The sequence below is a fragment of the Dermacentor silvarum genome, chromosome 8 (assembly GCF_013339745.2).
Source record: "Dermacentor silvarum isolate Dsil-2018 chromosome 8, BIME_Dsil_1.4, whole genome shotgun sequence".
In the NCBI taxonomy this organism is placed as follows: Eukaryota; Metazoa; Arthropoda; class Arachnida; order Ixodida; family Ixodidae; genus Dermacentor; species Dermacentor silvarum.
In genome coordinates, this window is record NC_051161.1 from 97,577,965 (window position 1) to 97,599,272 (window position 21,308).

The following is a 21,308-nucleotide window of genomic DNA, read 5'->3' on the forward strand; positions in this document are numbered from 1 at the left end:
AGGCAACGTATGGCGCCCCGCCGAAGGCACTATCTCATTCCTCTAGAGCGAACCGCTCCGAGAAAAGGGTCAATAGAAAAGTACCGCTACGGTGTCTAGAACGGCGGCGGCGGAGTGTTGCAAGCAATCATGACAGCAGCGGCGGCGCTGCAGTCGACAGCAAGATCGCTCCCCGGGCGCGGAAGCACGGCGGTTGGTGCCGCGGGTTTCGAAGCGGGCGTTTCTGTTCGCAATTAGCGGTCGCATATTTGACATAACTAGCGTTAAGCTAATGCATATCGTGCCTTGTTAGTAGAGGAGACAATAAATGTCACAGTTTCGCCCTAAGGGCGAAGCAATGAATGCGATAGCAACACAGCAATGTCATACGAAGTAAGGTGAGCGGCTTTGGTAGCAACAACACGCAGAACTGTTGTCGACGCCATCGGCGTTTTGCCCGCGTTAGCTCAAAATGCGTGCGGCGTTGGTGACTGTTGCTGGAGCCTCTGATATAAAATAGGCACTTGGTGCCGCAGCTAAACGTCGCCTCCCTTCCCTCCCCCTCCCCCACGGCCTCTCGCGCGTCCGAAGAAGGCGCGTTTGCTCTACATATATGGTGATTGTAAAGGAGAAAAGAGACGCCTACTTCTGCAGCCCTTAAGCGAGCACGGCGCAGAACGCGCGTTTGTTCTCCGCCGTGCGTTCACTCCCCGTGAAAGACGCGCCCCTCGCGCCCTTTCACTCGCACATACAGCGTTCGGCGCGCGGCGACGATTTCATCTCCAAATGACGTCATACGGAACCTCACGGCGACGGCGACGCCGACGGCGACGCCGACGGCAGAAATCTGCATTTGAGTGTCCATATAATTGCTATCGCAATAAAATGAATAGCAGCTATCCTCCGATGAGTGGTTAAGTGTTAAAATGCATTAGATTCGGGCACGTCACGGCCGGCACAAATATTTTTCACTCGTCTCGGTCGCACGCGTTCTACGTGCTTTCCCGAATCGTCGGGAGTGACAAAAAGAATGATTTCAGCTAATGCGAAGAAGATTATGCTAGTGGTGTGGGTAAAAAAAAAAAGCTGCACCGATTTCTAGGCTCGCAGTGAAGAGCTCCTTAGGTCATATTACTGCGACGCACTGCATCCTGCTCGTGAAATTGGTTAATACCAATATATGATGCTTTAGAAATCATTCCACATACGAGTTAAGTAAACAAACTTATTTTAGTCGCTAGTGAACTAGAACGGCGGGGACATGAAGAATACTCAAAAGGACGACATACAGTACTTGATTATATGATCAATTATACAGGGTGTCCCAACTATGATGCAACAAGATTTTAAAATATTCAAATGCCCCGTAGCTGTACAGAACCAAGGCAATGTTATTGCCGTCGCTTGTAAATACTCAGATTATTTTTGCATTCCCCCTAATGACATAATTAGTCTTCATTAATTAATCAACTTCTCAAATATTATAATTAGATGAAAAGTGTCAATGTGAAAATTGTATAGCAACTTGAAAAACTACCGATACAGCTTTGTGTAGCTCAATACGTGCTACATAAAAGTGCTTTTCCAAGCGTGAAAGAAGCACGCGAATACACGCAAAATTGCCGCGCGACTGGCCGCTCGAGGCACTTTGCATGTATTCGCTGGCTTCTTTCACGCTCGGAAAAACACTTTTATGTAGCACGTATTGAGCAAAAGAAAGTTGTATCGGTAGTTTATTAAATTATATATTTTTCACATTGACCCTTGCCATCTAATTGTAATATTCGAGAAGTTGATTAATTAAGACTAATTATATAATTAAGCGGAATGCAAAAACTAATCGGAGTATCAACAAGCGACGGCAAACAACATTACCTTGGTTCTGTCCAGCTACGGGGCATTAGGATATTTTAAAATCTTGTTGTATGATAGTTGGGACACCCTGTAGATGATTCAACTGGGGTTCGAAGTGCAGCTGGCATATCTTCTAAGTCCTTCTTTAAGGCCTTATATGCATGGGGCCCGAGCCGCTGCCACGCTTTAAGTGCCTCATCGTCATCAGGCACCGAGAAAAGGGATGTTTTTTTTTTTTTTTTTTTTTCGTTTGCTTTATTAGCAGAAACATAGCCTGTTGTGCAGCCTGGCGCAAAACAGTGCGTCTGTCGTTTCATGCGACTTGCCATGGCTTCTTACGGCATGGCAACGTGTAAAACTATTGTCACCACAAGGAGGTACAACTGCACAGCGTGAATGCAAACAGAAATTAGCCGTGGAGCTAAAAGAATCGAACATAACCGTGGAAACCGAGCGCACTCGCTAGCTCCGGCAGCAGCCAAACTACAGCGGAGGCATCTTAGTGTCGACGCGCGCGCCACCACTCGGCGTCATGAATCACTGCAACACGCGCGGCGCTCTCCGACACCATAATGTTACAGCATAGAGTTTCTCACTACAACAGTGAGAAACTCTATGTGTTACAGTGCCTAGAATAAACTTTCTATATAGGCACTGTAATAATATCATCGAGGCGAGGCCCCGCCCCTACACGGATTTGTTGTGAAAACAGTCGCACCCTGGTGTCACTCGCTGCTCGTGCCGCAAAATATATGTTTTGGGGGAATGGTTTTCTTTTAAAAATAATAGTTCTTTAGCACGGATTGTGGGCCCAAAAGACTGAAAATAGGCGCAGGAGAAGGATCAAATTGTTGTAAAAGTGACGAGCTTGCTGATATTCGCCACTACGCGTTTCAAGGGGACGCTCATAATCATCCATCCATCTAGGAGTCGCCACGTTTGCATTTCCGCACGCGCGTAGTCAATCCAATCCGTAAAACAACGCCAACAAAGCGTTCGCGTTCCATTTTGTTGTTTGCGTGTTCCGTAGCGTTGCTGTTGCGGTACAGAAAACTGAACCCCATCCGTCGTGCGTTTCAGCTATACGGAGTCCGTGACTCCCCTTGCGCGTCCAAGTAAGTGAGGACCACGTTGTGGACTATATTCAACCTTTTCCGGGCGAGAGTACACGACAATGCCCCCGCGAAAAAATACGGCGCGCCGCGGTCGACCATTCGCCAAGTTAGGAGATAGCGGCGATAGGACGGCGTCGCAGGACGACGTTCCCTCGGAAGCAGCGCACGTCGCTTCTTCCGAAGGCTCAGAGAAGCCTGGGCCCCAAGCTTAAGAAGCCGGCTGTATCACCGCGCAAGGTGGCTGCGCCAAAGCCCGTCGCTGCCAAGCCTCGGACCGGCGCCATTGAACCGGCCGCTAAAAAGCGCGCCGTCGCCGCCAAGCCGGCAGCCGTAAACGAGGATAGTTCGGTACGAACTATCAGCGACGCTTCCGAGGCCGATGCGGAAGACGACGGGGCCTTCGAGGCGCTCGTTCTCGATGCGGACGACGACGAAGAGGTCCCTCCCGAGAACGCCGGGGACGGGGAGACCGGCGTTGAAGACGACTCGGCGTCCGCCCCTAACGAGGGAGGTGTTGCAGTGAGTGCCGACGAAAACGCCGAGGGAGAAGACGCGGGAGCGGGCGAAGCCGACGAGGCACCGGGCGACGACGCGGTCGACGAGGAAGGGAACGGCGACTACGCCGGCGAGCCTGAAGAAGGTGCCGAAGGTTGTCAAGGGGACGCCGAAGGTGCCGACTACGAAGGCGATGGTGACGCGGAAGTAAATCCTAACGAAGAAGGAGCAGTCGGTGAGGCGGACTATGCGGAGGGCGACGAGATGGGTGACGTCGAGCACCCGGCAGAGGACGGGTTGGAAGGTGACAACGCCCTGGATGAACATGCTCCGAACGATGCTCCGGAACCAAGCGCCGACGACGGAGTGGAGGCTCTCGAGAACGGCGTCTCTGCTGAGCCAGAACACGAAGAAGCGGGAGAAGATGTTGCTGCAGCGGCCACCGCAAGTGGCGACGGCGAAGGCGAGACGATCGTGCGCGATCTGGCGCCTTCCGAGCGCGACTTCGTGATGGCCGAGGTTGAAGAGATCAAAGACGAGCCTACTACCGAGGTGACCCGGTTGTGGGACCTGTGCCCCGACGTGGAGCTCGACGGTGCCGAGACCATCACGGCATCGGTTCACGAGACCATTCAGCGGTCGGTACGTCAGTTCATCGAGAGACTTCTGCGGGACGCCAAGGAGACGGGTACGGTTCCCGACGGTGCGAGCGCTGCTGCTAAGGTGAGAACAGCGTTGTCTAGATCTGGTTGCACTTCCGATAAGAGCATCTCAAAGGAAACAGGCAGAGCTTCAGTGGGATCCCCGGCTAATTAGACTGACTCAATATCTAAAAACTATGAATTAAATGACCTGATCTCCAGGGCATTCATATTATCCAGTGGGGGGCAAGTGGTCTTATTTGCGCATAACTCTGGGATCCTATCTCGCGACCACTCACAAGTGCACTACTGCACCGAAAAAAAAAAAAAAAAAAAAACCATTGGCATCGTAATGCGCCATGCTGTCAGTGCATTCATTGACTGTGGGGCAAAAGGAGCTTTGCCTGCCCACGAATTGACATTGATTTGCCCACCTTATGCAGTGTCTGCATAAGCTGTCTCTGCACACACCAAAAGTGATATGAACAAAGTAATTGGGAATGTAACCACATTTTGATCCATCCATGCTTGCTGAAGTTGAGGTTGCCTGCGTGATGTTTTGCTTTCAACAAGTGCTGCATGTGCTAGTTGGTGGCCTTGTGTGAGACACCAAGCTTAGGGTCCTTGTGCTATGTGAACAAGATAAAATGACGAGTGGTGCAGGGGTATACATATAAATTTAATCCAACACAAGCTGTCTGTCACCAACCGGATGCTGGGCCATGTGCAAGTGCAAATATCAAAGACCCACGAGTGTGGTTGTGGGTGTTGTGTAGCTGGACACGAAGACATGGGCGGGATCCCCAGCCGCATTCTGATGGGGTCGGGATGCCCATGCACCCGTGTACGTAGATTTAGGTGCTGCTTGTAGAACCCCAGGTTGTCGAACAAATATCTAGAGCCCCATACAAGTCACTTTGTGCATTGCTCTAGAATGTTAAACCCTGTAACTTGATTGTGCTTCAAGCTCAGTCCTCTCATTTGTCCTTCTGTGGTGTCTTCATCTCGCAGGATGGGAAGCCACTGTACGGCTGCAACCTCTGCAACATTGAGATGGACCAGCCCGAGTTGTTTGACTGCCACGTGGAAAGCCAGCGCCACATCAAACGCCTCCGTTGGATGTACTTCATGGGCATGAACAGTAAGTGCCTTGTTGCTGTAGTTTTCTTAATGTTTGTTAGCTGATGCAAAACTATCGATAGCTGAGTCATTATCATACTGAAGATGGTAACAAAATGGCTAACAAGTGCTCTACCGATAATATAGGTTGATGCGATGTGCCACGTGTAAACACTGCAACATAAAATTTGTAACGTTTTCCGGTTGCTACTTGCAGCGAATTGGGTATTGGTGGCGGTCAGTTGTCAGAAAACTTCTGTTAATATTTTGGCTAATAATCCGCCTAATCGATCGCACTGTCAATAGTGAATTATCGCTGTGCTGTCAATTGTATTATAGATAGTACAACTAACAATGGTTTTTGTTTCACTATCAATAGTTCTATAGTGAAATATCATAATATTGATAGTGGTATCGTAGTAATACTATCAATCATATTTTTTACACTATCAGTAGTTTCAAAGGATATTGAATTTGCCAATAATTTTGCATCGTTGATTTATAATGCCACTCAGTTTTGTGATGTGTGAGACCCATTATGAAAGAATAATATCCTAAGCAACTGCTAGACTTATACCCGTGCCACACGGGCACCGAAAATGGCATTCAGTAGTTAAGGCCTTGAGTTCCCGAATGACATTTTTTTCTGCGGAGCTGTCACACGTCCAAATTTAATGACATTTGACCTGATGATGTCGATAACAGCGTCTTCTGAAGTGAGCAATTTTATGGTAATAATAAAAAGATAAACATGCATTTACAAGTATAATCTGCCTTCAAGGCTAGTGAAATGTAGAAATAAGCATACTATAGTGCCGCTAGCTTTAGTATGTTGCTGTCTTTTACAACCTTGCAAGTTATCATAGTAACGTAAGCCATTGCAAGTCAATCCGAAGCCCAAAATCAAAACGGCGCTCGGCCCGTCGAATCCCGTTCCAACGCTGACCTGCAGAAGTTCACCAAGTACAACTTCTTGCAGGAGCGTTGTAGTTGAAAGTTATGTATAAATGATTTTTTACATGGTAGAGACTGTTTCAAATACTTCAATTATACTGCACTGAGCAAAGTATGGCGTCGAGTGTACGCATTTCTCAGTCGAATGAGTAATCGTGAACACCTTCGGTGAGGAATGGCATTAAGGCGAATGCCATTTGATTTGCACGTGTGGCACGACGCAAATGACAATAAATCTTAAGGCATTAGGAAGTTAATGCCATTTTCGGTGCCCGTGTGGCACGGGTATTACTCCCACGTTTACCTTTATGGCCCACAAAAGATGAGCGCAGTGTTTTTGGAAGAAGTTGATAAGAGCACAGAGCACTGATCACACAAGTGTGATTTTGTAGATTTCACTGTATTTTCTTTTTTGTCAGCCTGGTTCTTATGCCAAAAAATTTCCCGAACGTGCTTGATGGGGGACCTATTGTGTTGATACCTTTAGAAGTGTATATACGAGGTCTGTTAAAAAAGTATCCGACCTTTGGCCGAAGAAAAAAAACTGGCATAACTGGAGTGTTGGAAACCTAATCGCCCTCAAAGTAGTCTCCTTGGGACTCCACACACTTCTCCCAGCGGTGCTGCCATTGATGGAAGATTCTGAGAAGGCCTCTATCGGAATGGAGTTTAGTTTAGCGGTCGTTGCAGCCATAATGCCCTCTTTTGACTGAAATCGCGCTCCTTTCAATGGCCTCTTGATTTTGGGAAACAGCCAGAAGTTGCAGGGGCCATATTAGGAGAGTAAGGAGCCTGTTGAACTACATGAGTATGGTTTTTTGCCAAAAAAGTCGGAATCAAGTGCGAGTAATGTGCATTGTCGCGATGGATGCGCCAATTTCCTGTTGACCACAACTCCGGTCTCTTGCGCCGCACAGCATCACGTAGGCGACGGAGGACATCCCTGTAGTACTCTCTGGGGATTGTTTGACCCTGTGGTGCGTACTCGTGGTGTACCACACCGCGAGAGTCAAAGAAAGCGGTCAGCGTGACTTTGACGTTGCTGCGTGCTTGGCGGGCCTTCTTTGGTCTTGGTGACGTGGAATGCTTCCACTGTGACGACTGGGATTTGGTTTCCAGGTCGTACCCGTACACCCAAGAGTCGTCGCCAGTGATTATGGTGTTCATGAAGTCGGGGTCACTTTTTGTGGAATCCAGCATGTCCTGTGAGACTTCAACGCGAAGTTGCTTTTGCTCCATTGTGAGCAGCTTCGGCACAAATTTTGCCACAACTCTCTTCATGGCGAAATCTTCGGTTATAATGGAATGTGCAGAAAAAGTGCTGATGCCCACCCCTTCCGCGATTTATCGGATAGTCCCACGACGGTCCCGCATCACCACAGTGTTCACTTCAGCAATGACCTGGTCATTTCGGCATGTTGATGGCCGACCGGGGCATGGCTCGCTCTGCACGGATGTGCGGCCGTCTTTAAGCTGGTTGTAGCACTCCTTAATCTGTGTGCTGCTCATAGCATCGTCACTGAAAGCCGTCTGAATCTTCCGAATGATTTTCACTTGGCAGTCGCCCAGTTTCTGGCAAAATTTGATGCAGAAGCACTGCTCCAGTCGCTCCGTCATTTTCTTTGCAATAAAAATGTCGCAGTTTCACCTGAAAGGCGAAGCATCAATTGCGATAACAAATTGGTAGAGAGCTATACGGAGTAATGATATTAGCTTTATCAGCTGTATAAACTTGGACATGCAGCAGCACCGGCAACACGCAGAACTGTTGTCGACGCCGTCGGCGTTTTGCCCGCGTTCGCTCAAAATGCGTGCGGCGTTGGTGACTGTTGCCGGAGCCTCTGATATAAATAGGCACTTGGTGCCGCAGCTAAACGTCGCCTCCCCCCCCCTCCCCCACGGCCTCTCGCGCGTCGGAAGAAGGCGCGTTTGCTCATCATATATGGTGATAGTAAAGGAGGAAAGAGACGCCTACTTCTGCAGCCCTTAAGCGAGCACGGTGCAGAATGCGTGTTTGTTCTCCGCCGTGCGTTCACTCCCCTTGAAAGCGCGCGCCCCTCGCGCCCTTTCACTCGCACATACAGCGTTCGGCGCGCGGCGACGATTTCATCTCCATTGACGTCATACGGAACCTCACGGCGACGCCGACGGCAGAAATCTGCTTTTGAGTGTCCATATAATTGCTATCGCAATAAAACTGACGAGAGCACTGCACACTACCTCACTCACACGCTGCGTCCCAGCGACTGACGCTATCGGCAGGCGGGAAAACATTCGCACATGCACACGAAGGTTCAAGGTCGGCTGATGCGCACTTGTTTCATATCCATCAGGTGTTCGCAAAAAAAAAAAACAAATAATAAGGTCGGATACTTTTCTAACAGACCTTGTATGCAGTCAAATCACAAAGGACCCACAGACGAGGTAGATGGAACATGCAGTGCATCCCCCGTCTTTTGTCATTTTAGCACACGCATATTTCAAAAAAAAAAAGTGGTGCCAAATCAAGTCTGTGCTTTCGTTTGGACTAATTGCTACACATTGTAGAGAACCACAGAAGCAACGGTCCGAACAGACATTACCAAACAACACAATGGCACGTCAAGATGGGACAGGAATGTCAAGGTGGCACCACTGGGCTACCCTCTATCTCCATTGCCATCCTTTCTAACTCTCCATGCTTTGCATCACTGTGTGATTCACCATCATTCATCACTGTGTGATAACCGGTGGACCATTAGAGTTACAGAACAGATACCAAGAGAAGGGAAGCACAGTCGAGGATGGCAGAAAACTAGGTGGAGTGATGAAGTTAGGAAATTTGCAGGCGCAAGTTGGAATCAGCTAGCGCAAGACAGGGGTAATTGGAGATCACAGGGGGAGAGGCCTTCGTCCTGCAGTGGACATAAATAGGCTGCTGCTGCTGATGATGATTCACCTATGCAGTGTTCCATAGGCACAATCTACCAGTCTAGCTGAACTATATTTGTTTACTTTTCCTTTCCAATCTGTCTGTCTGTCTCCCTGAGTCTATGGCCCAGAATACTAGAGGGAGGAATGCCGCTTGAACTGCTTCATCCTGTTGGGAATGATGGGTAGTACAGTGGAACCCGTTGATACGTTCCTCACTGTTGCGTTTTCCCTGCTGCTGCGTCACGTTTTTGCGGTCCCAACCGAAAGCCCTTCGACTCTTATGGGTTATTTTATGGGTTATTATGGAACATTGCCATTCTGTAATTCCCGCATCTTAAGTAGCATTTCAGTGTGTTGGTCATGTAAGTTAGTCATGCAGAGGCGAATTCGGAAGTATGAAATGCTGGAAGTATATGATCGTCAGTCCCGAAAGGCGTGTCACGGTGTGGTTGTAGTTTTTGTCAGCTCCCTAAAGTCAGCTTCGTCAAGGTACAGTTGTGTTATTTGGCGAAGCATATTGATAGTGGTAAAGGGACCATTGTCACAAAACAGTATGTGTCCCGTCTTTATACATATGCACGGAGCTGTTTCTGATGCTGCTCTTCCAATTTGTGGCCTTCTTCACTGTTACTGTATTAGATTATGAGGCACGCCGCTAGTGGAGGGCACCGGAATAATTTTGAGCACTTGGGTCTCTTTAACGTGCACCTAAAACTAAGTACACAGGTGTTTTCGCATTTCGCCCCCATCGAAATGCGGCCGCCGTGGCCGGGATTTCATCTGTTCTGTTTTCCTGGCTGTTACATAATTTTTTCGCGGTCCCTTGAAAAGCGTATCAACGGTCTTCCACTGTACCTAGATTTGTCCAAACTTCATACTTCTGTCTTTGAATAACCTTCTGGGTTCTTGTTTTATCCTAGCATTGCCATCTCCAGTGTGCCGTGCGAGCTTGATTGGCCTTATTTGCGCTATAATTTCTACCACTCTATTCTTTTCAGAGCACTGTTAATTCAAGGGACGCTTTAAAATACCTAAAATAATCATCCATGGGGAGTGTCACTGCCTAAGATTCATCCATATCTAGCAGCACACATACTCAGTGTCGATGCTTACTTATCCTTTCAAAATTACGTATCAGAGTGAAGTATAGTTGGCATTGTAACTGCTCAAAAGAAATGTGTGACTAGCATGCAACACAGCTGAACATCAAAGAAGAATAAAAGGAGCTCTAGCTGGTTTTCTCAGTGAAACCATGCCCAATTGTAGAAAGATTGGCATACATACTACCCACTTGAAGCTGCATTAAGAAAAAAAAAAATACTGATAAAAAAAATTGTCATTCTTGGGGTGATTGCACGACTGCCTTGCCAGATTTTTCTCCATTAATATTATAGTAGGAAATGATGCAAGGACTACAGGGAATGGTTGAGTCTTGGTTTTCGCTCTTATTTTTATTAAATATTTACCGTGTCATGTTGTGCCGCAGAGGAGCTGAGCAAGTTCCACTGCCGGGTGTGCCACATCTCGGTGCCGTGCAAGGACCACCTGGTGGGCCACCTACGCAGTGACCGCCACCTGTGTCTCAGCAAGTCCCTGAATGTGCATCCCAAGTACTCCGAACACCTGCTGTCCCAGCACTTCCCCAAGGGTGAGCTGTGCCGGGGGGCACGGGCAGACGGCCCACCATTTCTCGTCGTCCGTCTGGATGCGTGGGTGTAGCTGGCTGCGCGCTGTCACTCTCGCGGGCCTGTGCTCAAACATGATAAAGTTGTAACAATGGAGGATAAAGTCCCAGCTGGAAGGACAATGGAGTCGGGGGCAGCAGAGGACAGATTGACAAGAATACAGTGCTGTACCAAAATGAGGGCTTACGGTGAAGGGGGCATAGGACGAGCACTGACTCGTAGCTGCAAAGCGTAATTAAAAACTGCGTTTTGTAATTGATCAGCCAGTCACAGGGTCGCACATCGCATAGAAAAGCTCTGCACGCGTGCAACGAATGAATCCGTGTCACGCAGCAAGTGCAAAACATGCAGTATACGCCCACACGTTGTCCAGATTGGACAAGTGTCCTTCAGAGAGTGGTAGTTACACAAAGTGACTAATCGTTTTCAGAATAGGAAATCTGCTGACGTGGCATGGAGTCTGCTAGCCCAAGACGGGGGTAACTAGATATCTTTGTGGGTGGGACAACAGCTGTCGCAATGCGTGGCTTTGTAGTGTTCAGTTTCCCAGCAAGACAGAGCACCACTGCTACTGTGAAAGGCCGTGGGCCTGCAGTGGACCTACACAGGCTGATGTTGAATGATGACGATGACCGCTCGCAAGAGCTGTAAGGGGTGTTCACACAGGGAACTTCTGCCGAAGATTAGGGGAGGGATCATGCTTGACATTGTTTCCAACAAACCTCCTCCTTTCTTGTCTGTGAAGCAGCAAGGTCGCAGCAGGTGCACGCACGAAGGCTGGGCCTCCCAACGAGTCTTACATTCGTCTTTGGGAATATCCACCACGAAAGGTTGAATTGCTCGGTCGATTCCTTTACAAACTTGGCTATCAATCACATCTCAGTACATCTCACATGTTGCAGCCTAAATGGCCTGCATTCGCAGCATTACGTTTGCAACATTGTTTGCATCTGAAAAATTTAATAAGGTGCCATTGCATTCAAAGCTACACTCACAGCTACTCGGGTAATTGTGGTACAAGAAATTTCTGTTAATTTAGCAGATCTGACGAATTGGACATCGAAAAATTGGTTGGCGGCCAGTCATAAACTGCATCTTATCTACTAAAGTTGTCATGTCTCAGGAGCCATTAACGAAACTTTTCCTTGCAGCCGTAGTCTGCAGCCTGGATGTGAGAGGTGCATAACAATATGTCTTGTGTGCCGAGATTGCGATTCATACTGAACTTTTGTTGTTTCCACATGCATGCATGAGCTTCTATGGATCTCTCTTTATTCTGAAGGTTTCGGGTGCCCCTAACCAACTCATGGAAAAGCAGCTTGCATCAGTTGACTATCTCTTTGTAACTCGCCGTGCAAGTAACGCTTTTTTTTTTTCCTTTTGCTAATGTGCTCTTGAGAATAATAACGATGTCATGTGAGTAGCACGGCCTTCAGGTATTCTAGAGTGCATTCTGTGCACTATTTCATTAGTTACTATTTCACTTCAGAAGCAAATTGTAGTTGATTTTCGTACCGCTGTGAGCGGTGATAGAGGTGAACGCCTTGACCGGGGTCATCCAACCTGCAAGGAACAGGCCTGCCGACGGCACCGGGTGCAACACGCAATCTGACACGCAACGAAACACTCTATCTGTGCTATTGATATTGTCGTACGACAGCCACAGTGATCAGACGCTCGTCTGATCACTGCGGCTGTCGTACGACAATATCTAGGAAGTTTGTCTTTCGTCCAGTGACCAGTCAGACGGTGCATTTTATTGGAAATTGTTGGAAATCACTGGTGTGCGGCCGTTAGTACGACAAGTCGGACGCTGGATTTCCTGCCGGATTATACCATGTGATTCCTACTTTCGTCAGTCACAATCACCGCTCGTGCTGTTACATTCGCTAGCACTTTGCATACTTATGCACTTGCAAAGCTTGGCACTAGGTGTGTGAAGATCAGAAAAGCTACATTAAGCGCTGGCTGTCCGTGGTAAGCGTGACATCGTGCCCCTTGGCATGCAGCCATCTGTTGATAAAATATGATATAATCACTGTGTATTGGATTCTCGAGTCTCCTAGATGCAAATCCGATGCGGTCTTCAGTTTTAATGTTTTTTCAGTATTCTTTAATACCCTGATTACACAGGGCAATTTCGATGGTGATTGAGACCAATCAGGATTGAATCTCTCATTCACGATTGGCTCCCTTCTGCAGCTTGCACAGTGACGCCAGTCGAGATCAAGAAATTCGATCCCGACTCAATTCGATCGCAGTTAGAAGGGCCCTATGTGACTGGTGCACAACGAAGCCTACTGCTATGACAGTGTTCATTTTAGATAGTATTTAGATTAATTTTCTATGCTGGCAACTTTCAGGAATGCTGAGCTTTCTTTCACAACGGTAAAACCGTTGAGTTTCTCAGGTAGCAGCGATACAGTCGAGTCCCGCTACAGCGAAATTCACGGGACACGCGAAAATTTTCGTTGGGGCGGAACTTTGTTGATGCGAAATTAGTACAGTAAAACCTCGATAATTCGAAGGTCGCCGGACCGCGAAAATTCTTCGAATTAAGCGGATTTTCGAATTAACCGAAATGAATAATAAAAAAAGAAAACAAGCAAGGGGGGGGGGGAACTTGCAGCACAAAGAAATCACCTTTATTTTCCATGTCCGAGAAAAATTACTCAATGTAATTACCGATGCGGGATTACTTGGCGCGCTGGTTCGCCGCCCCTAGTGCCATGCTCTCCAGCTGGCTCAAAAAACGTAGCATACAAATATCACCCGCACTGCACTCAACAAAGTTGCGGACGATGTTCACGGAATCGATAACTGCCGCGAAAGCGGGCGTGGTGGTGCTTGACTCCAAAAATTTGGACTTGCTGGATATTCCGGACTTCAAAAAATGTCACAGTTTCGCCCTAAGGGCGAAGCAATGAATGCGATAGCAACACAGCAATGTCATACGATGTAAGGTGAGCGGCTTTGGTAGCAATATAAATTGTAGTAAACATGAGCTGATTAAGTAAGCAGGTGTGCTGCAGCGTAAGTAGAGCGACATGAAGAGAGACTCGATGACCACGAGAAGGCGCGTGTGAAACGGTGGTGTTGATGAGAAGCGCGTCCCGTGGGCAGCGCGTGCGAAGGGACACACCTGTAGCGCTGCACTGCCGATCCGGGCAGCATTGCATGTGTAGCGTGCGTTGGAAAATGTGGCCCGACTATTACTAACTGAATGAACAAGCGTGGTGTGAGCGCGCACAAACAAACATGAATAGATCACACTGAATGACTGCAGACGACAGTCAAAACGCTGGCAGCAAGCCCATACGCTGCAGTGGGCGAAGGTACGTGCGGTCTATCGCTTTAACAGAAACTGAGCAGCGAATGCACAGTGCATAAAAGTCAGAGCCGTGTGGAGATAAGAGACGGTGCGGTCGAGCGACGAGCGCGGTTGTTGGCAGAGTAGAAGTGCCCCCCCCCGCTCCCTCCGGCGCTGGCTTTCCGCTTCCTTGCTTGCGCGTGGGAGATTGAGTGCGTTCGCTCTCCGTGATAGCGCGCGTCGCACACGCTTCCGCTGGAGCATACGGCGCGCGGCGAAGATTTTATCTATACGGAACCTCACGGCGACGGCAGAAATCTGGTTGAAGTGTCCATATAATTGCTATCGCAATAAAATGCACCGTCAGGGTTCCCATTGAGTTCATGCATTTTCGCACCCAATTTTTCGGACGAATTGAGACCCCAAAGTTCGATTTTGCGGACTAAATCGCTCTTTCCGAGCCGCGCTACCCAATCTTGGAGGCCGCCATGTTGGATTTTGCACTGGCTTGGATTCCAGTGGCTCGCTGTGTAGCCTCCAAGATTGGAACGCGCGCTATCAATAGAGAGCTAGTGCAATCCTCCAGTCTCGGAGGCCATGCCCGCTCTTCCTTGGCTGACAAAACGCTCCAGAGTACTGCTCTTTTTCTTTTTTCTTAGTAATGCGCTCAGCACTATCGTTGTAACCATTTATTGTGGGATGTTTTTTTATTGCGACACCAATTATATGGACACTTCAAGCGGATTTTCGCCGTCGGCGTCGCCGCCCTGAGGTTCCATACAAAGTCCAAGGGCGATAAAATCATCGCCGCGCGCCCGCCGTATGTGCTCTTCTACTCTTCTAACAACTGCGTACTTAGTGCCGGAGCGGTTTCTCGTGCGCACCGTATCTTGAAAGCGATCTCCAGATGGCTCTGACCTTTTGTATGCGCTGTGCTCTCGCCGCTCAGTTTCCATTGAAGCGATAGACCGCACGAACCTTCGCTCGCTGCGGCGGCCGCGCTCGTTCGTGCGCGCTGACACCACGCTTGTTAATTCAGTGAGTTTTTTTTTTTCTCAAGTTTCGGTTGCTATTTTGAACGTGGCGTGTACACTGAGCAGGTGTCTCGGAGACCCATGTCTCAGTGATCGGCGCTACTTCCTGTACCTTCGCGAGAGCTAAGCGGTGCGAAGCTCGTTTCTTGGATCTTCGTGGCGAACTCCGTTGGCGGAGATCGCCAACGCGGTGACGTTCGTGTCGACTGTACACGGAGACGACGTCATTGCTGCGCAAATCCAAGCAGGTCGATCCCCTCCAAGCGTAGTATGAGGCAGGGCATTATTAGAGATTTTTTTAAGCCGCACTAATAACTTTTTTTTTTTTCGGCCGAACGAGTTTTCCGGACTATTTTTCAGTCCCCTCGAGCTCGGAAAATCGGTTGGCGACTGTACGGAGCGCCCTAACCTAACCGCCGCATGTTGCTACTAGCCGGAAACTTCGAATTATTCGAATAGAGCCGCGCGGGCCATTCAAATTATCCGGTAGAATTTGCATTGAGAATGACGGGACCGCTCAAATTCTTCGAATTAACCGAAATTTCGAATTAACCGAGTTTGAATTATCGAGGTTTTACTGTATGTACTATATACAGTCGAGTCCCGCTACAATTAAATTCACGGGACACGCGAAAAATTTCGTTGGGGAGGGACTTCGTTGACACGAAATTAGTATGCAAAACGGCAAAGCTGCGAACGAAACCGAAACCATCGTCCGGGAAATCTTCGCAATGGCGGGGGGGGGGGGGGGGGGGGGCAAAGGTTGATACGCACCGAAGGCGGTCAATAAAGTGTCGACTTTACGAGAGAATGCATTTCACGCCACTGTTACAGCCTTTTTCGTACATTGCGGCCTGACGCCTAAATCAACGTGCGTGCCCGGCCGCAACACTCCATTTGCTAGTAGATACAGCGTTTGACCGCTGGCGCCACGCTGCGCTGCTCACGCGTACCGCGTTTCTAGGTGGTTCCGTTCGCCAAGGGCACTCGAACGCAATCATATGGTTCGCACGAATGCAACCTTGGAAGCGTGGCCGTATGGCTGAGTGGTTACGGCACTCGCTTTGGGATCATGCGTACGCTGGTTCGAAACCCGCCCTGGCTAGAATTTATTTTTTTTTCTTAATATTACGCTTTTCTCTTTTTTTCCCCCTGTTTGCCAGCGCGGTCGCTTGAACCTCGGTGCCACGGCGGCAGCTGTGGTGCCGACGCGAAGCGGCGGTCGTTGGGGTGTTGCGGAGCGCAGTGTAGCAACACCCCAAATAAAAAAATACTGCTCCAGTCAGGTAGACTGCTCCCTCCCTGATAGTGAGATATTTGGATCATCAAAACAGTGATGCGTTTATAATACCACCGATCCCAACAGCAGGCTAGTCACCACCAGCCCAGTGTTTTCTCCGTCAATGCCTCCTCCGTTCCAACGGCGGCGGCTCGAAACATGGTACGCGCCAGCGGCGCAGCGTGGCGCCAGCGGTCAAGCGCTGTATCTACTAGCAATTGGAAATACGCTGCCCGGCCGATCACAAAACACTCATTTTGTGGCACATGCACTGTCGCAATGAAGTGGTTCGAATTATCACAATTTCGTTGCATATTTATGACAAAGTTGGCAAGCTTGCGCTTACCGGAAGTTATATTTCGAGAAGTGGGTCAGCCTGGATTTCTTACGCTTCACGGCAAGCAAAGGTGTTACGCGAGTTTCACAGTCCGTTAAAAGAGCCATCGCAATGTCATTGTCATGGGCTCTGATAACTCTTCTGATGAGGTCAAAAGGATCCATTACTTTCAAAGCAGTTGCCGGGGTCAGTGTGTCTAGCGGGTTGTCGTTTTCTCCAGACGACGAGACATTGGCATCATGTTGACAACAGTGGCTGCGGTGCGGCCACCGTATCTTGAAAGCAATCTGCGAAGTGCACAAAGTGCGTGCCCGCACGGGCCTCATCTTCAAAGCGATCTGCGATGTGGGCAAAGTGCAACTTCGTGTGCGCTGTGCTTTCAACGGTCAGTTCGCGTTGGAAGCGAGAGAAGTTCGCGTTGAACTTCTCGCGAAAGCGAGAGTTCGCGTTGAAGCGGCATGGAGATCAATTCGCTCGATGCTATTGCCGTGCCTTTTCACTGCAACGTGTTGACACCAAGTTTCCGCAGTCATTGAGCGAGATGTGTTCATGTTTACCTGTATACGCTGTGACCGTGCTTGGTAATTTAGTTAGTAAGCGAATGTTTACAACTTTATACGGCCTATTAAAATACTATCCTTGCTTCATATACTAGCTCTTTACTAATCAAGCTATTGCAATCGATGCTTCGCCTTGCGGGCGAAACTGCTAAATTTTTTCCTTCCGCTTTCTGCCTCTGCGATCATATGTGCCTTCTCGAGAGGGAAATTTACGCTTCTTCGTTGGGCGTAGCCATTTCGACCGCACACACACCGCAGAAAACGGCAGCGATTGTGGTGATCCCGTGCAGTCTCGCGCAGGTGCGTGATGCCCATGTGTGGCTATGGATTGCAGTGGCGTAAATCGGTACTTTGAATTCGACTTCATTCGCGAAAACCTCGTTCAAGCGGACATAGGATCGTCACAGCTTTGGAAGGGCCTTCTAATTTGACTACTCAGCAGTTCTAATTTCAATTCAGTCCCATTTTCGTTCTCGAAAAGTTCGCTGAAGCAGAAATACCGAATAAAACGCCTTCATTATGAAGAGACTTTGTTCTCCGACAGCAACTACGTAATTCGCAACCGCGCGCAGAGAGGGAGGTGGGGCTGCGTTTTACTCTGGCACCAACTGCGTACTTTGCATGGTCGCGAGTGCCTTATCTTGAAAGCAACTGCCAGCGGCTCATACCTTACTGTGTGCGCTGTTCTTGTCGTTCAGTTTGCGCTGAAGCGATACACAGCACAGAGGTAACTTCGCTCGCTGCTGCTGCCGTGCTTCCTATGCCAGCGTTTTGACAGCGATCATAGATTGTGGTGTGTTCTAGTATGCCTGGCACGCTGACACCACGGTTGTTAATTTAGTTAGGAAGTGAATATTTCAAGTTTATATGGCCGATAAAACTACTATCCTTACTTCGTATAGCTGTCTCTTATTTGCTATCGCAATCGATGCTTCGCCTTTCGGGCGAAGTTGCTGCTCTTTCTTTCAGCTCGTCGACTGGCATCGCAACACTGCGGAACCAATCAGAAGCACAGGAGCAGGACATTGGAATATGCTGACGTTTATTTGACGCGACGACGGCAGTGTGAGCAGATGTCAATGACAGCTATTGCGAGACGTTGTGGTATGGTGACAGGCAACCTAGGTCGCAATGGCCAGTGTGAACACCGGTTGCCTCGAGTCTCTTCTTGGTCATGAGTTGTGGGCGGCCGTGCTACCTCTGTCAACCACCAGTGTGAAAGCACGCGCCCTTGGGGAATATCGAAGGCAGTTGACTTGGCAGCTATTTAAATGTGCCCATGTGATGCGTATGAATCACTTCCAAGTGCTTGCTATGGCCCTAATAGCATGCGAACAGTCCTTGGTTATGCTACAATTTTTTAACATATGGGTAGATACAGCAGCAGTCGTAGCTGCGTCTCTGGGTCATAGCTATTGCCTCTGATCATTCAACATGTTTGATATAGGGCTAAATAGTGTACTACTGTTGCTGCCAAAGTTGTGACACGCTGAACAGGTCTGAATATGCTCAGCTGTGACGTTGCTGCTGACGTTCTTGCAGCTGTAGTGTTGCTCTGCAGCAACGGTGCATGCAACAGTCGGGAAGAGTCCTGCAGTGGTTGGAGGTAGTGACCTGTCGAAGACCCTCTTCAGCAGCCATGCTGCTGTGACGACCAATCAGTGATGACCAATCACTTCAAGTTATAGGCAGTGGTCAGCAGTGGTACACCTGGTCGCCTTGTGCACCGTGCCCGTTTCCGTGGTACAGTCCTCCGTAAAATGCTGGCATGCAACGTCAGCTCTACCCCAACGCTAACAGTTGGTGATTTGGAGGTTGGAGCAGGAGGTGCCTACTTGGCATTGATGACAGCTCTGCATTATTCCAGGTTACAGCTATCAGCTTCGAGACTGCTGTATGTAGGTGGTGGCAGAGTGTTGGGCCAGGCGCATTAGTACTTTAGCTCGTCTGGGATTCCTAGGGGGGTGAGGGGGGGGGGGACCACTCGCACTGATTTTTTTCTTCATTTTTAAAATTTATCTTGCACTGACCATGGTGTTTGAAAGGCCAAGCTTAAGCATAGAAGTGCTATTTGGTATGGCATGTGCAGGTACTGTTTGGGGAAAAGTAGGTTTCTCTTGTTTCCGCACCATCAATACTAAAGAAGAGGAAGCTTTGAAATTCATCGCCTTTACCCTGCCTATAATGGGTACAGGTAGCAACCTTAATCACCTGTTGTGGTGGCTCAGCAGGTATAGTGTTTTGCCACTGAGTGAGAGATTACTGGCATGATTTTCAGCTTTTATGGGCACATTCTAATGGAGGCAGTGCATGAAAATGATCAGCCGCATAGATATAGGTTCCCATTAAATGAACCCTGGCAGTTTTGTCTGCCACAGTGGCCCTTGTAAAATAATGCACAGTTTTAGGATGCTAGACCTTGAGTATCGATAACCTGACTATGTACTGACTTGGGGTGATGTCAATAGCCGCTTATAATCAGTTCAGGAGTGGCACAGGTCATCCGTGCATCTGTTGGCCACATATGGCACAATTGAGGTATTTTCGGCACTGTGACCTTGTAGTTGCACTGGCAACATCCGTGCATCATATCATGGGAAAGAGCTTGCAGTAAAGGCCCATGTGAACGTTTTTAAATTGAAGACAAAAGCTTGGGTCCACTTACGTCTGAGTGATCTCCAGGGCATACAAAATTGCTGGCTAGGGCATGTCACCCGACTTGTCCTGCATGCCGGCTTGCACCACTCAGCCATGCACTGTTGCTGTTGTGGATCAAATGTTGTTTGGTGAGGTTGTCTGAGCTGCGTAGAATCCTCTTAGCCAATGATTGCACAGTGACCTAGTCTCCTGCCTTCTCTGGAACATTCCAGACTTCACGCGGTGCTAGGGTCCTTCAAAGGATTAGCGAGCACTTATTAGAGTGTCACTGGCCTCCGGAACAAGCGACCGCCACCATGCAGCGATCCCTGCGCAGACTTGGGAATGGTGACTGTGCAACCGTGGACTTCCCTTCTTGTTGGAAAGGGGCATGGTTTCACAAGGGAAGGGCTTTGTTGAACGTGTCTCATTCTTTATTGGGCGCTTGGGAGCGAGGGTGAAAGCTACCATGGGTAGCATGTGACGCTGCGGGTTCTTTTTCAATGGTTGCTGATATTTACAAGTTTGAGTTGTTGGGGGAAGATACCAGGCGTTTCAGGGCTCCGTGCCACTCTGTTCGGAGGTTCTTAGGGTCTTGCAAAAATGCCAGCTGTCTGTCCTGGCAAACGTTTGTGCTTGGGAATGGATGGTGACTGTCTGAGCAGGGCTTGCTGCATGGAGGAGAGGTCAGGGGTTTGTAGTTGTAGCGTGATTGGTTGCCCGAAGGCCAGCCTGCAAACTTTTGCCTTTGACGGCCTGGCGTCCAGCACCACTGGCAATGGTGCTCGCAGTTGTATTAGTCGGTGCTTGTCTGTCTGTCTGCCCGTGTGTTGTGGACAATGCATCAGCTTCCCAGCTGTGAGCGGCACATCTCGGAGAGTAGAGGAATACTACAGCAAAGGGCTCGTTCCCTGCTGGCAGCTGAGGGTCACCGTGATTGTTCGGAAGCCAACGTGATTGCCACCGTGCAGTGCCGAGGTGGCTTCAGGTTTTCTTTAACTCTTGAAAGCCATCTTGGACGCTCTTGCAGATAGCATTCTCAGCCGCCAAATTGCGGGAGTGCTGCTAGCGTGTGGGCGTAGGTGTGCCGTCCTGCGATATTCGCGGGGGCTCCTAGAGGGCAGTGGTGGGCGCTTAAGAGTTCCGCGGTCAGGATCCACAGTGTTGCTCCCTGGACTTGGGCTCTGTGGCCGGGGTGCAGAGACCCTCGCAATGGGAGCGAGCACGCCTGACCTCCTTACGGCGCCCGGGCTGTGCCCATCTTCCGGGATGCTCATGGCCTTCTCGCTTTTCTTCTGCTTGACAGCCAAGGTGAAAAGCTTGCTCCAGGCACAGCAGCAGCCGCAGCAGCCATCTGCAACCGGAAGTCCGCCATCGGCCACCGGTAAAGGGAAGG

The 21,308-nt window shown here is 49.1% G+C and overlaps 1 protein-coding gene across 1 annotated transcript in view; it reads left to right on the forward strand.

Moving 5' to 3' along the window:
- The first annotated feature begins 2,765 nt into the window (after positions 1-2,765).
- Positions 2,766-21,308, forward strand: part of LOC119462307 (zinc finger protein 346-like) — a 46,654-nt gene continuing 28,111 nt past the window's right edge. Inside the window, exons 1-4 of the mRNA XM_037723650.2 lie at positions 2,766-4,166; positions 5,096-5,225; positions 10,557-10,718; positions 21,219-21,307. Coding sequence (XP_037579578.2) covers positions 3,708-4,166; positions 5,096-5,225; positions 10,557-10,718; positions 21,219-21,307 — 840 coding nt within the window. The 5' untranslated portion in view covers positions 2,766-3,707. The remainder of the gene's footprint in view (positions 4,167-5,095; positions 5,226-10,556; positions 10,719-21,218; position 21,308) is intronic.